The 14,559-nt window shown below is 38.4% G+C and overlaps 1 protein-coding gene across 1 annotated transcript; it reads left to right on the forward strand.

Moving 5' to 3' along the window:
- Positions 1-638: 638 nt before the first annotated feature.
- On the forward strand, positions 639-14,378 carry nphp3 (nephronophthisis 3). The gene is made up of 29 exons (XM_042510411.1): positions 639-655; positions 1,634-2,009; positions 2,947-3,072; positions 3,158-3,184; positions 3,219-3,336; positions 3,493-3,645; positions 4,778-4,911; positions 5,015-5,175; positions 5,269-5,425; positions 5,720-5,794; positions 5,896-6,066; positions 6,171-6,274; positions 6,973-7,087; positions 7,187-7,330; positions 7,436-7,533; positions 7,727-7,829; positions 7,966-8,048; positions 8,665-8,803; positions 9,077-9,241; positions 9,382-9,476; positions 9,575-9,697; positions 9,782-9,971; positions 10,454-10,695; positions 10,867-10,942; positions 11,032-11,159; positions 11,329-11,569; positions 11,675-11,800; positions 11,944-12,059; positions 12,839-14,378. The coding sequence occupies exons 2-29, from the start codon at positions 1,686-1,688 to the stop codon at positions 13,005-13,007; spliced, it is 3,903 nt and encodes a 1,300-aa protein (XP_042366345.1). The 5' UTR covers positions 639-655; positions 1,634-1,685; the 3' UTR covers positions 13,008-14,378.
- The last annotated feature ends 181 nt before the right edge of the window (positions 14,379-14,559 follow it).

Below are 14,559 nucleotides of genomic sequence, written 5' to 3' on the forward strand. Positions count from 1 at the left end.
TTTGAGCTTTGGATATAATGCATTCCCCACTATTTTTATTATTTTTTAAGTCAACAGAATGATACATAAGTTAATCAGAAGCATCATTAATTCATAGTTTGAAATGAGCTCAACCTCAACCAATCACAACATAAACCCCTACTTTTGCATTAATTAAAGTAATAATAATCTAATTTTATGATATATGATGATCATTTACACAATTATATGATATGATATATGATACTAGATTAAATAGCAAAAGGGGATTTTTTATGCATTGAGTGGCCTACTTTTTAATTTTTAGTTTTTAATACTTTAAGTTAGGTACATTTTTCTGATTATTTTGCTTAAATTAATTTTTCAATGCAGGATCTAACTTGTAACAGAGTATATTCACAATGTTGTTGTTTTTCACCACTGCACAAATTGCCTCGAAAAATAGCCTGTAAGTCTAAAACTACGATTATCAATAACTTATTACTATAATATAATAATAGCATAATATTTGAACTATTACAAGATTCAATGGCACAAATTATCCGAAATATGACCTTTGCAGTACCTGTCAGGTGTTTCAACAGAATTGACTTTTGCTCAGTTTGACTTGTGCGGGCACCCGTATGATCGACTTGTTACCAAGGCAGCCAGGAAGAAGCTGTGGAGGGAGCGGGCGGTGAGTGTTTTCTTGTTTGTTTATGTAGATTCTGTGTTTTCACCAAGACCTGGGGTTTTAGTCGTTAGTATGTCGAAAACTAGAATAGGTACAGAAGTTATACTGTCATTCTTTTAGTCTCTACATCAAAAAATATCGCTTCGAGCGTGTTGAGCAGTGATTTCGGAGTTGTCATGCTAGCTAACCGAGTAAAAAGACAAGCTAATGATAACTGCAAAAACTTTAAGGCGCCTTTTAGCTGCTGGAGGCGCTACTCTAAAAATACAACGGTGGTCTGAGCTGTTGCTTTTGTAGAAAGTTAGCGTTGTGGCTGCAACCATACATTGACAAGCTGTTTTGTGTTTGAGATACAGCGCGGAGAAAACAAATGCTAGTCCCAAACATTTCCACTGCCCTAGATCGCTAATATTCAACTTATGTACCCGCGGGTCAACCACTTTCTAATTCACAGTAAGAATAAAGTGATTCACTCTGGGTATTGTTTTGCACTTGTATACTTAAGATGCCAAAATCCCAAAAAACAATGTCAAAAAGTGCCAGTGGAGTATCATCCACACCCTTTGACAAAGATCCTAGCTGAGCCCCTAATATCCTAAATTCTTAAATTCGAGAAACGTCTTTAAATCCACAAAATGTCCTTAAATCCTAGAAACATTATAAAATCTGTGAAATGCCCTAAAATCCTTGAAATGTCCTGATCTCCCAGAAATGTCCTAAGATTCACAAAAAATCGTAAAATCCGAGAAATGTCCTAAAATCTAAATCTCTTAAAATCTTTCTACAATCCTAGAAATGTACGGAAATCTGAGAAATGTCCTAAAATCCTAAAAGTGTCCTAAAATCCTAGAAACATAGATGCCTCTGGCCTCCTGTCATTTTGCAAAAGTGCCCCCCAAGCAAAGCAAGTTGAACATCCCTGGCCTAGGTACTCTTCAAAATGTTTTAATATGCATCCCTTTCCTGTCTGTCATCACACAGCAGCAGCTATGGATCTCCAAAAAGGCTGAGTGATTTTTTACAGGCTGCCACAATGGGCACAGCATCCTCTCTGGTCAGCCCAGGTGAGGTAATTGAGGATGGGTATGGAGGTGAAGGAGGGGAAGCCTGTGAGATCCCAGTGGAGGTGAAGCCCAAAGCTCGACTCCTGCGCAGTTCTTTCCGCAGAGGCCCTCGAGTGATTGGGGCCAGTTTCAAATCCACAGGCTCTGTGGATCTGGAGTATGCAGCTGAGTACGAAAGACTCCGTAAAGAGTATGAAATATTTCGTGTCAGCAAGAATAACGAGATTTCATCCATGCAAAAGAAGGAGGCCAAGCTGGATGAGGAGAACAAGAGGCTGAGGGCTGAGCTGCAGGTAAACTGAACCACTGAGATCCTGAGATGATCAGCTTATCACAGCACAACCATAAAGGCTGCAAGACTCAGTGATGTAATGTAACAAATTAATACTTTGTTACATTACTTCAATGTGTTTTGGGAGTATTTGTACTTTACTGGAGTTTTTATATTTTTGTCAACTTTCACTTTTACTCCATTACATTTCCTGAATAACATGTATGCTTTTACTCAACTACATTTCCCCTAAGAACCTTAGTTGCTCACTACAAATTAGGGAAGGAAAGAGTGACAGAGGACTAAAGGAACCAGAGGGAAGCAAAAACTGCATTTTGCTCTTCAAATACTTTAAGCTGTAAAAAAGACCTCATATTTTAAAGTGTATGGCTTCATTTTTATGGTACTGTATTTTACAAAGAACCTTTGTAATTCTCAAAATTCTGACTGTTTGCTTTCTCATTAACATCATTTACTTTTACTTTCAATACTTAAGTAATTTAATGTCATTGAAATCTGAAGAAAATCTTTGCACGCCTGAATGTTTGGCAGGTGCGTCAGAGAAAGGAGGAGGAAAGACACAAAGAAACTCCCACGCACACAGTATGATAATAATTCTACCTGATGAAGGTCTGCTAGACCCACACATCGTTTTTTTCACTCAATAAATACATCAGCAGTAAGCGGGACAGTGTGTGGGAGTTTCTCTTTTTGTAATTTGATATCATAAAATTACTTTTGACACTTAAGTACAGTAAATATCAGACACTTCAATATATTTACTCAATTAATATTCTAACAGGTGACTTTAACTTCTACCAAAGTCATTTTTTGGTAAGATATCTGTACTTTTACTCAAGTGGCTTTCAGGTACTTTATTCACCACTGGCAACATTTAGGGTTTGTGGATGTTGTATCAGTTCTTATAAGGATCTTCATTATTCTCTGTGTGACAACAGGCTCTGCAGAAGACCTACCAGAAAATCCTCAGAGAAAAAGAGAGCGCCCTTGAGGCAAAATACCAAGCTATGGAGAGAGCTGCCACCTTTGAGCACGACAGGGACAAAGTAAAACGACAGTTTAAGGTAAACCTCAAAGCGTGTCACCGTGAAGAATTCTAGTCAGAAATCGCTATTATAACCCTAATACAACCGGCTAAATGACCACCAGATTTTCCGGGAGACTAAAGAAAAAGAGGTCAGATTTTCCGGGAGACTAAAAAGAGATTCAGGATCTCCTGCGGGCCAAGAGGGACTTGGAGGCCAAATTGCAACAGTTGCAGGCTCAGGGCATCCAGGTCTATGACCCCAATGATTCTGACTCAGATGACAATCAAACCACGGTCACTGGTAAGAAACAGAAATCCATGCTATGTTAGGACCTTTTTCTTTGTTTTTTATTCATTCATCCATCCTTTTAGTATACATTTTCCTGAAGAATACAAAATGTTTCATGTGATAAAATCTTCAAAAGTATCCTATTATATATTCACTGTACGGCTTAAGCTGCAGGGACACAGTGTGAGTACTGGTCTGGTGGTGTGCTGGGAAGTGAGCCCTCTATGGGTAGCATGATGCAGTTGCAACAGACCTTCCGGGGACCTGAGTTTGCCCACAGCTTGATAGATGTGGAGGGACCCTTTGCAAATGTGAGCAGAGGTAAGTGAACCTCAGCAGGTCTTCAGAAAGAAGGAACACATGATCATACTGACTGTAGACAATGCAGAAGTTGCCAAACATGCCCATGGTCATACTACTCTGATGCTAGAAAAATAATACTTTCCTACATACTTTTTAGCCCTTTGAAAAGCTGGATCGACATCACTTTTTTGTGTTGCGTTCAGATGCCTTTCACAAGCATTTAAACCTTTGAAACCTTTTTTTTCATTAATATTTTATTGAACTTTTATTATACAAGCAATGTAACCTATGGTCAGTAAATCAAGTAACTCATATACATAAAAACAATAAAAATGAAATAAAATAATAATGATATTTATTAAAAGTTACATTTAAAAAAAGTACGTAATTCAATACATAGATATGCACCAAAATCTACTCTGACCAACAAGCAGCTCATTAGCTCTTAAACATCCAAAAAGTGTTTCAGTGAATTTCATGCACATGGTGTACAATTTACTTCAAGATCTGTCCAAGTACTCCAAGTTGCCTCTTCACTTTGCCACATATTTCTCACCAAAACTTGCTTGAAATCTATTTGGGAAAACATGGCTAAAAAGGCAATGCAGTGTCCCGCAAATTGCAGGGAATTTGATAGAGCTGACGAGGAAATGGGCTGAAAGTATTAGTATTAGTAAAAACAATAGAGAGAAAAAGACATAGAGATAAAAAATAATAATTATTTAATTATAACTATATATTTAAGTTTAATTATATTGACCTGTTTAGCACCTTTTGAGCTCTTCCCTTGTTTTTTATTTTATTCTAATTTACCTTTTTTGGGTTGGCTAATTTTCAGGTAATTTTCTTGTAACTTTCTTATAAATTCTTGCTAATTTTAGGTAATTAGTTGCTCATTGCCTTACACGTTATTGAAAAAAAAAAAGCCAATTTGCTCAGGTTTCAAGGGGTTAATAATAATAATAATAATAATAATAATATTAATAATGATAATAATAATACATTTTATTTATAGAGCAAAGTCAGCTAAAGTCAGTAAAATAGGTGTATATTTCTGTTTGTATATGAATAGTTTTTGAAGTGTGTATTCATTTATCTCTTCTTTTGTTTGTTTTGCTTTTTTTTTTTCGTTTGCGTGTATTTGTGTCAGATGACTGGGATGCTGCAGTGGCCAGTCTGCTTCAGGTCTCCCCTCATGTTCCCCAAGCCTTATGGAGTAATACAGTGCGCTGCTACCTGATCTTTACCCAGGAGACCAAAGCTGAGCTGGATGTCTTTATCAAGGTTGGTTAAATGGGCAATGTAAGTCAACAAACTGTAAATATTCTGGTAGAAGACTGACATAAATCCTTGTCTTGTAAATCTTTGCTTCATGTTTTCATTGCAGAAACACTCACCTGCGTTACGAAGAATGTGCGAGGGTCTAGGTCATTTCTACCTGAATGTTTGCTTCCCAGAGGAGACTGCTGCCTCATACGCTGTGGAGCGCAAGCAGGAGATTGAAAGGAGCTCTGTGTGTGTGCTTCTTGTCAAATCCACTGTCACTAAGTACGTTTACTCACTAGGATATCCCACATACCTTAAACTGCACATTATTGATATTGTTAATTTATAAGGAATTTTTATAATGTATGTGTTCAGCTCTATGGTGGAGGATTGTGAGGAGGCGTTTGTGAAGAATCCAGATGGCCATCCACTGGTGCTCTACCTCAGGACTGAAGAAGATCGCAGTTTGACTGGCCCCACCAGGCAACTGCTAGAAAGGGTCAATGCTGCAGACAAGGCTGCTAAAGTCAAGGTTTGTGTAATGAACAAGGCAAAGCAGGACACAGGGGATAATTGCATATTTCATAAAGTATCCAATGTATATTCTGGAAATGGTTATGACTTTTATTCTCATGACAGTATGTATATGCTTTTTGATAAATAGTCGTTATTGTCCAGATTAGTTTCACTTTGTGTGACTACACTATTAACTGAGCAAAAAGCAGAAGTTGTGCGTTTATTGCCTCTGAAAGTTGACATTCTGTATTTTCTGGGTTGCTAGATGTAACACAGTGCTTGTGTGTGCATGTTTTTAACATTAACCCAGGTGGTTGATCATAGTGGTTCTGCAGAGGAGGGAGCTGACCTCATCTTTTCTCAACTGGAGAGAGTCATCAAACAGGTACAGACTGGCAGCAACATCAGTCTTTTGCTAAGTGATGTATGTCCATCCCTCATGTCCCTGACAGCTTTTTAACTTCCACTTCTACCCTCTCCATGTAGGAGTTGCTGGGTCTTGAAGGAGCTGATGTGGACTCTAAGGACTCTGGGATGGAGGAGGGACGTGAGGAAGACTCTGGAGATGTGCTGTGGGACCTGCATGATGAGCAGGAACAGATAGAGTCTTACCAGCAGGCCTGTAGCAGCACCACCTCCCAGTTGGGCTTTCAGAAGGTAGAGGGCAAATATTTTTTTTAAGCTTTCTGTATCTTCTCTTCCACTTTGATATTTGTTGTTTAATCTTTCTAAGGTTGAGTTGTATTTGATGTCCTCCTCAGTATATAGACCGTTTGAATGACATGATAGCAGCTCCTCCTCCCACTCCCCCTCTGCTGGTCTCTGGTGGTCCAGGCTCAGGAAAATCTCTCCTTCTCTCCAAATGGTGAGAACTGATTGATTCAGTTTCAGTTTTGTCCCTTTATTTGTGGACTCAGACTATTGGACAACTATTGTGAAATTAAAGTTATTCCCCCAATTTAACACTTTCAGTTCCTGTTTTAATAATTTTGCATTTTTCTGTAGAGCTGCAAAGATTTATCGGTTAACTGTCAGTAATTAAATTAATTGGCAACTAAGTTGATAGATTAATGGATTAATTTTTCAGCAAAAAAAGTAAAAGTTCTTTGACTCCAGCTTCTTAAATGTGAATATTTTTTAGTTTCTTTACTCCTTTATGACAGCAAACTGAATATCTTTTGGTTGTGGACAAAGTAAGACATTTGTGGACACTTACCTGGGCTTTGGGAAACACCAATAAACGTTTCTTAGCATTCTCAGACATTTTATAGCTCAAACAACTAATTGATTAATTGACAAAATAATCATCAGATTAACCAACTCTGAAAGTAATCGTAAGTTGCAGCCCTACTATACTTAGCATATTAGCCCTATTATAAAGGTACAAAACAATTTTAACATTACTCTGTGAAAGATGTTTTCAGAAAAATGCATCTTGTTTTTATATTATACTGTAAGTCATAATGAAAGGGGGGGTCAGTTCTTTTTAATGGTGAAATATGACTTCATGAAACAGGACATTTTGTGCAGTTTGTCTAATCTTTGTCCTTTAATCCTTCTCAGGATCGAGCAGCAGCAGAAGCAGTCCCCCAACACCTTGTTCCTTTATCATTTTGTTGGTCGACCACTTTCCACAAGCTCAGAGCCGGTTCTCATTATCAAACGCCTCACAGTCAAAGTAAGGGGTCTCTCTCAGTGCAGTGGCTCTTCTGAAGGTAAACTTACAGTGAAAACACTCATATTTGTGGGAATGTGTTTTCTGTCTGTCGTCACATAGCTGCTGCAGCACTTCTGGTCCATTTCTGGCTTGTCCATGGAGCCCAGTAAGATCTTAGAGGAGTTTCCCCGCTGGCTTGAAAGATTGTCAGCACGCCATCAAGGAAACATCATCATCATTATTGACTCCATTGACCAAATACAGGTACGTCTCATCTCTGCTTTAACCAAAATTAGATGTAAGCTGTTGACAATTTTTTCCCCACCATTGCTCTTGTAACTCAACAGTTTTTTTCTCATTTTTTCTCAGCAAGCAGAAAGACACATGAAGTGGCTGATTGACCCTCTCCCTGTCAATGTCAGAGTGGTGGTGTCTGTCAATGTAGAGACGTGTCCTCAAGCCTGGAGGTGACACACACACACACACACACACACACACACACACACACACACACACACAGTCAAAATAGCCTTGTCTATGTACTGTACATGTGTTGTAGTGGTGCAAAATGCTAAATATTTATTTTACTTGCATTGGTATACATTTTCAAATTTGCTCTGAAGTGTTTCCATTTCTAATTCAGTGACCATGTCTGTTTAGGTTATGGCCGACACTCCACTTAGACCCACTGAGTCCCAGAGAGGTCAGGAGTGTTGTTAATGTGGAGTGCCAGAGCATGGATCTTAAATTTGCCAAGGACCAGGTCAGTTATCATCAAACCATTACCTGGCTTAAAAGTCTTAAGAGATTTGAAAGTGTGGAGAGACATTTTGAATCATTAGCAGCTATATGTATGTTTTTTGACAGAAGGCCATAGTTGTTGTATTATTTTTTTCCAGGAGAAGAAGCTGGAAAGGCACTGTCGCTCTGCATCTACCTGCAATGCATTGTATGTCACACTCCTGGCAAGAATGATCATCAGGTAAGCCACTTCTGGTCTCAGACTTCTAGATGTGTATTCTCATCCAGCATGACCAGATCACAGGATCAGATACAAACTCAGTTACTTGACTGTTTGAAATATGTTTATAGGTCTGTCTGCCTTTTTTATTGTCCTTTTAAAGCAGAAACAGTTCACTTAACTACATGTTTTGAATATTTTTACCACTCGCTACAAAAAACTTGCTCTCATTATTACAATAAAACGTATATATTGGTAAGGTTGTATGTGACTTGATTCAAAGAACTTTTGATGAAGCTTCCACATTGGCCTTAAACGTGGATTATCTCGGTTAAAATTGGTCTACACCTCTCATAGGTGCAGTGTGTAGGATTTAATGGTATCGAGCAGTTAGGCTGCAGATGCAACTGACTGAATACCCGATCCCTTTGTAGATATGAAGAGCTCATTCTGACTTCTAAGATAATGAAAACCAAAATGATTCTTAGCTGCAGGTGATTATACACGAATAAAAACATACCTAGAATTATTATAATCCATTTCTGCCACAGATCCCCCTAAATTCTTCTCTGAGTTTATGTCTACATTTTTAAGATTGTGTTTATTGGTTTATATGTTGTGTTGTGGTACTACACAGCAGCACATCACGCTGGTCGCTGGAGAAGAGCCTGGAGCAGTGTCTACAGTGTCAGGACACCATGTCACTCTACCGTCTGGCACTCAAGATGACGCTGAACTCCCTCAACACAGACAGAGAGCGACATGTCATGAGAGAGGTGACCCGTGTTCAGACAAAATAACTTCTCTCTTAAAAGTTTTGTCACGATTATTGGTTTTAATAGCAAGTTTGTTCTGCAAACCTACTTTATTTTATTGTGCTTTATGATACTGTCCACATTTCCTTTTGATTAGGAAGAAAAAAGAGATTTTTTTTAATTTATTGTCTGTCTGATTTACTTTGGCCTCACAGGGACTCACATAAACACTCAGGGTTTATGTTTTTCTCTACATAGCAGAGGAATATATGCTTGTCCTTTGTCTCTTTTTAGATACTGTGCCTTGTATGTGCCAGCCATAATGGCGTGAGCGAATCAGAGGTACTAGATCTTTTCCCCGAGCTGGAGTTGCCTGTCCTGTCCTCTCTGCTTTACCGTCTGAGCAGACTCTGCATTGTAACGCTCCGTTGTGGACTCATCAGGTTTCAACACCTGCAGGTAACCGGGCTTTGGTCAGTAGAATATTATACACAACACACGGACAAAGTCGTTAAAAATATTTATGAAATTTAGAGGTCAAAAAAATATATGAACAGACAATAATAAAGTTTTTGTCTGTAAATGTGTTTTTTTTTCAGGCTTGGGAAGCTGTGAGATTGGAGTTCCTGGGTGGAGGAAGTAGCTCTGCTGCTTACAGAGAGAAACTCATACAGTACTTCAGTCAGCAACTCAGGTACATGAGAGTAGTTATCTTCCCCTCAAACAACACCACTCACAGTCTTCTGTCAGTACAACTCATGTCATTGTGGTTGTGCGTTGGTGTGTGTGTAGCCAGGACCGTGTGACGTGGCGTGTCGCAGATGAGCTGCCCTGGCTGCTCCAACAGCAGGAGGACAGGACGAAACTACAGCTTAGCCTCCTGAACCTGTTCGTCTCACAAAACCTCTACAAGAGGTACAAATCATGCACACACACAAGCCGATATAGAATAGTCACATTGATTTAGTCTTAAGGTGTGTGTTGTGTGCTTTTTTTCAGGGGTCATTTCTCTGAACTGCTGGCCTATTGGCAATATGTGGGCAAAGACAAAAGCTCCATGGCTACTGAGTACTTTGACTCTCTGAAACATTATGAGAAGAGCTGTGAGAGCGAAGACAGCATGACCAAGTTGGCAAACTTGTATGAGACGTTGGGACGTTTCCTCAAAGACCTTGGTCTCCCTAGTCAGGTAGTATACATGGTTGCAATATTTTAAATAGTATTGAAGAGTTGTAGCTTTGAATAACTAAAATAACATGTTTATTGTTTACAATGCATTAGTTTTCTGCCTCCTTTGTGTCTTTTTTCTTTAATTTGCTTTTATAGCCTAAATAAGTGTCCTTTTATATTTTTCTGTTCTTTGTTAGGAAAGTACAGAAGCATTACGTATTCATTTGAGAAAAAAATATTTGCCTAGTTTTTCTGAATAAATGATTTTACAATAATGAAAAAAGTTTTCATGAAAAAATTGTACTATCTTCTCTTGAGTTAATAAAATAAAAATCTCAATTCTTGTTTTTTTTCCTCATGAAAATGTTTCTCGCAATTCTGAGATAAAAATCTAATTAATTCAGAAAAACAGGGCAGATTTTTTTTTCAAGCGAGTTGTGCTTCCGTAGAAAGTGCAAATATTAACAATGGACATGTTTTTGATTCTGTCTGTTTTTCAAGGCCGTAGCACCTTTACAAAGGTCCCTTGAGATAAGGGAGACAGCTTTGGACCCAGACCATCCCAGCGTAGCTCGTTCCCTACACCAGCTGGCCGGAGTTTATGTTCAGTGGAAGAAGTATGGCAACGCTGAGCAGCTGTACAAGCAGGCCCTGGAGATAAGTGAGAACGCCTACGGTGTTGAACATGCCAGCGTAGCACGAGAGCTGGAGTCCCTCGCCATGCTCTACCAGAAACAAAACAAGTAAATGGCTCTCTCTTGGTGTTGGTATGCATGCTGTTACTGGTTGTTCCTGCCAGGCAATGTTTACAAAGAGGCATCACACCTGTGTTAATGATCTTATAACACTCAGTGAAGATCAGGATTCCATTTAAAACACATTTAATGGCTTACACCTGGCATCTTTACAATCAGGTACGAACAAGCAGAGAAACTCAGGAAGAGGTCAGTGAAGATCCGACAGAAGACCGCTCGCCAGAAAGGTCATATGGTAAGCATGTTTCAGAGATACCCACATGCTTGGTCATCCTCACTTCATCCGTCATATTGTATAGGCCTTTTGTCGAATCCTCTTTTCAGTACGGCTTCACTTTGTTGAGGCGCAGAGCTCTACAGCTGGAGGAGCTGACCCTGGGGAAAGACTCTGCAGACTCTGCCAAGACACTTAATGAGCTGGGCGTCCTGTACTATCTCCAAAACAACCTGGAGTAAGGCACATGTGTTGCAGCTGTCATGCACACAGACAAAGACATGTATCACTCTCTGCATTGTACATAATGCATAATTTGTGTTTCCCTCAAAATGCTCGTTCTGACTCTTTAAGTCTTAATTTGTGTCCACCAACATATGTAAAATCCTTCTCTTTGCCCCCACCAGTGCAGCCAAAATATTCTTGACCCGCTCTCTGGAGATGCGTCAGCGTGTCCTCGGCCCAGATCACCCAGACTGTGCTCAGTCTCTCAACAACTTGGCTGCGTTGCATACAGAGAGGAGGGAGTATGAGACGGCTGAGGACATGTATGAGAGGGCGTTAGACATCCGCAAGAGAGCCTTGTCTCCAGATCACCCCTCACTGGCATACACACTTAAACACCTGGCCATGCTCTATAAACGCAGAGTGAGACACGTGTTGACACTGAAAGTTTAATATGCATCTGTTGAACAACTCATTGTGTGTTTGTCCTCGGCTGAGATCTGATTTAAAGATGTGTGTGTTGTACAGGGGAAGCTGGAGAAGGCTGTGCCACTGTATGAGCTGTCTCTGGAAATCAGGGAAAAAAGTTTTGGGCCCAAACACCCCAGCGTGGCCACAGCGCTGGTCAACCTGGCTGTAATCTACTGCCAACTAGTGAGAATGTTTTTCATAGTTTATTCAGTCTATACCACATATTTCTGACATTAGGTATTTGATTTTATTTGTTATGAGCATGTGAAACTGTATTTTAGGCTGTGTAGATCACAGCTAACAGCGAATTTCTTTGTCTGTTGTAGAAGAAGCACAGCGATGCTCTGCCTCTTTATGAAAGAGCGCTCAAAGTGTACGAGGATAGTTTAGGGCGCTCACACCCACGTGTTGGAGAGACCCTGAAAAACCTGGCTGTGCTAAGGTAAAGTAGTTGAGTTTGTACTGAAGCATATGAGATAATTATTTCAGATTTTAAAAAATATTTTCATGAAAAAGTCTGCTATTTTGCTGAGTTGACGAGATTATCTCAGAAGTATGAGAGACGTTATCATGGAAAAAAATTTGATTTGTTTTTCTGAATGAGCAATATTTTTAGAGAGCTACTGTTTCTAAAATCTAATTTGTATATTGTGGAAAAATTGGTATATTTTTATGCCATGAAGATATCATTTATGCTTACATCATGTAATGTTTACCTATCTGTGTTAAGTTTGTAATCTGAAAAAAGAAAAAGGGTACAACCAAAGATAAGTTCAAGATTCCTATCTCAGAATTCAGAGAAACGTTTTTGTGATAAAAAATTTAGCTCGTTTTTCTAAATTAAAGAGATTATATCAGAATTCAGATGAATTTTTTCATGAAAAAAACTGCAGTTTTTCTGAATTAAAAACTTATCTCAGAGCTATATAGTAAGTTTTCACAGAAAACAGTTCTGTTTTTATGAATTAACTAGATAATGCAAAATTATCTTCTTTTTTTAATTAACTGGGTAATCTTGTTAATTCAGAATAAAAAGCTTTTTCCCCCCATGAAAACTTTTCTCAGAAGTCTTTGTTAATAATTGTATTACCTCAAAAAAGAGTTTTCTTCCCTTCCGTTAGTTTGCATTTAACATTTGGCTAATAACCAGTTTAGTCATGAATGGTGTACTACATTTAAAATAATTTTTCTAACTCGTTTTTAATTCCTTTTTGTAAATAGCTATGAAGAGGGTGACTTCGAGAAGGCAGCAGAACTTTACAAACGTGCAATGGAGATAAAGGAGGCGGAGCCATCGTTGGTGTGTGGGAACGCCCCGTCCCGACACTCCTCCAGTGGAGACACATTCAGTCTGCGAGGACCTGCTCCCCTCCCACATGCCCCGAGGTGACTCAGTTATATACACAGAACAGTACAGGCTGTTGACGGCTCTAACTACCATATAATTACAAAAACATCAGACCTCATGGTTTATTTTTAATAAGGGAACCATTCTGGTCATCACACTGCAACTGTTGTTTAAATGGAGATTTAAGGGTTTGGTCAAATACACTTTACCTGTCAGTATGAATATAAAGTGTACTGAATTAGTCTGTGAAACTTGTGGATGTACCACAAGTATTTATTACTATTTCTAACATTATCATGTGTGCAAGGAGCTTCGTTAAATCTGTCCTCTTTATGGAACTCAGGTTTACAGTTATCATTAATTCAGACTAGGGTTGCAGCAGTATACTGGTTTCAAGGTATATTGTGATATGAAAATTGTCAATTGTCATACCGTATACTTGCGATAATAGGGAAAAAAATGCAACTGGATCGAGAGCCTCACCTTTATTTGCTTATTTTCAAAAGGGAGACTTCCATAAAAAAATAGTTTCAAGCTTCAATTACAATAACAAAACATTTGTTTAACCATGAATGACTCTTCCTCAAAGGATCATTCTGATTTATAATAATAATAATTCTGTAATACTGCAATATCATGTAGCCACAATATTTCTGAGACAATATCTGTTATCATACCTTGAAAATCTTATACCGCTGCAACCATAATTCAGACGCTTTGCTCCTATTGACATTCCTCCCAGTGTACAACAGTAAAACAGCAGTACAGACTCATCTGTTGGCATGGAATGCCATCAAGGTTTGGCATATCATAATTCATAAAACTTAAGTTATGATAACCAGACACACTCTGTACTTTGCAATGTGCAGCAGATAGTACTCTATGCACTTTTTCACTATATATATTTTTCTGAACTAGTGTTACAAGTATGAAGGAAACCCAATGAATTATTCTTTACATTTGATTTTGAATGAATAGTCTGAAGATTTCAGTTAAAAAAGAGATTCTCAAGTTTCTCTTCAGTAGATGAAGTTTGAACTATCAAACACAACTCAGTCTAATCATGCTGTTATCTCTGACGAAAACTGTTTAGACCTCAAACAGATTTGCTGCCAAGTTTACATTCCTGATCATCTGACTGAAAGATTTTAGAGAGCTACTGTCTCAACAATCAAATGTGCATATTGTGAAAACATTGGTGTATTTATATGTGGTGCCATGTATGTTTACCCGCTCTTAAGTATTAAGTACAGTATGTAATCCAAAAAGAGAGTATGTAGAGCCAAAGATTAAGTGTCCACAAAAAATTCTAAACCGGGTACGTGAGAAGACATCACCTCTGGTGCTGATTTTATGCTGTGTTTATGCAAAACTAAAAATCTGTACATTTATTCATTAAAAAAGGATTTTAAGGGATTTGCCAAAAACCATTCTAGTGCCTCGGTGTCCAAGTCCAAGAACAATAAATGATTGGTCTTCTTTTAAATGTACTGACAAAAGTACCGAAACCTACTGTCTCATTGCCTCAATATAGTGAGGACAAAAGGCTACTTATATGTTTTTATAATATCACATATTCATGTAATTAAAATCT

The sequence above is a fragment of the Plectropomus leopardus genome, chromosome 21 (genome assembly GCF_008729295.1).
Source record: "Plectropomus leopardus isolate mb chromosome 21, YSFRI_Pleo_2.0, whole genome shotgun sequence".
In the NCBI taxonomy this organism is placed as follows: Eukaryota; Metazoa; Chordata; class Actinopteri; order Perciformes; family Serranidae; genus Plectropomus; species Plectropomus leopardus.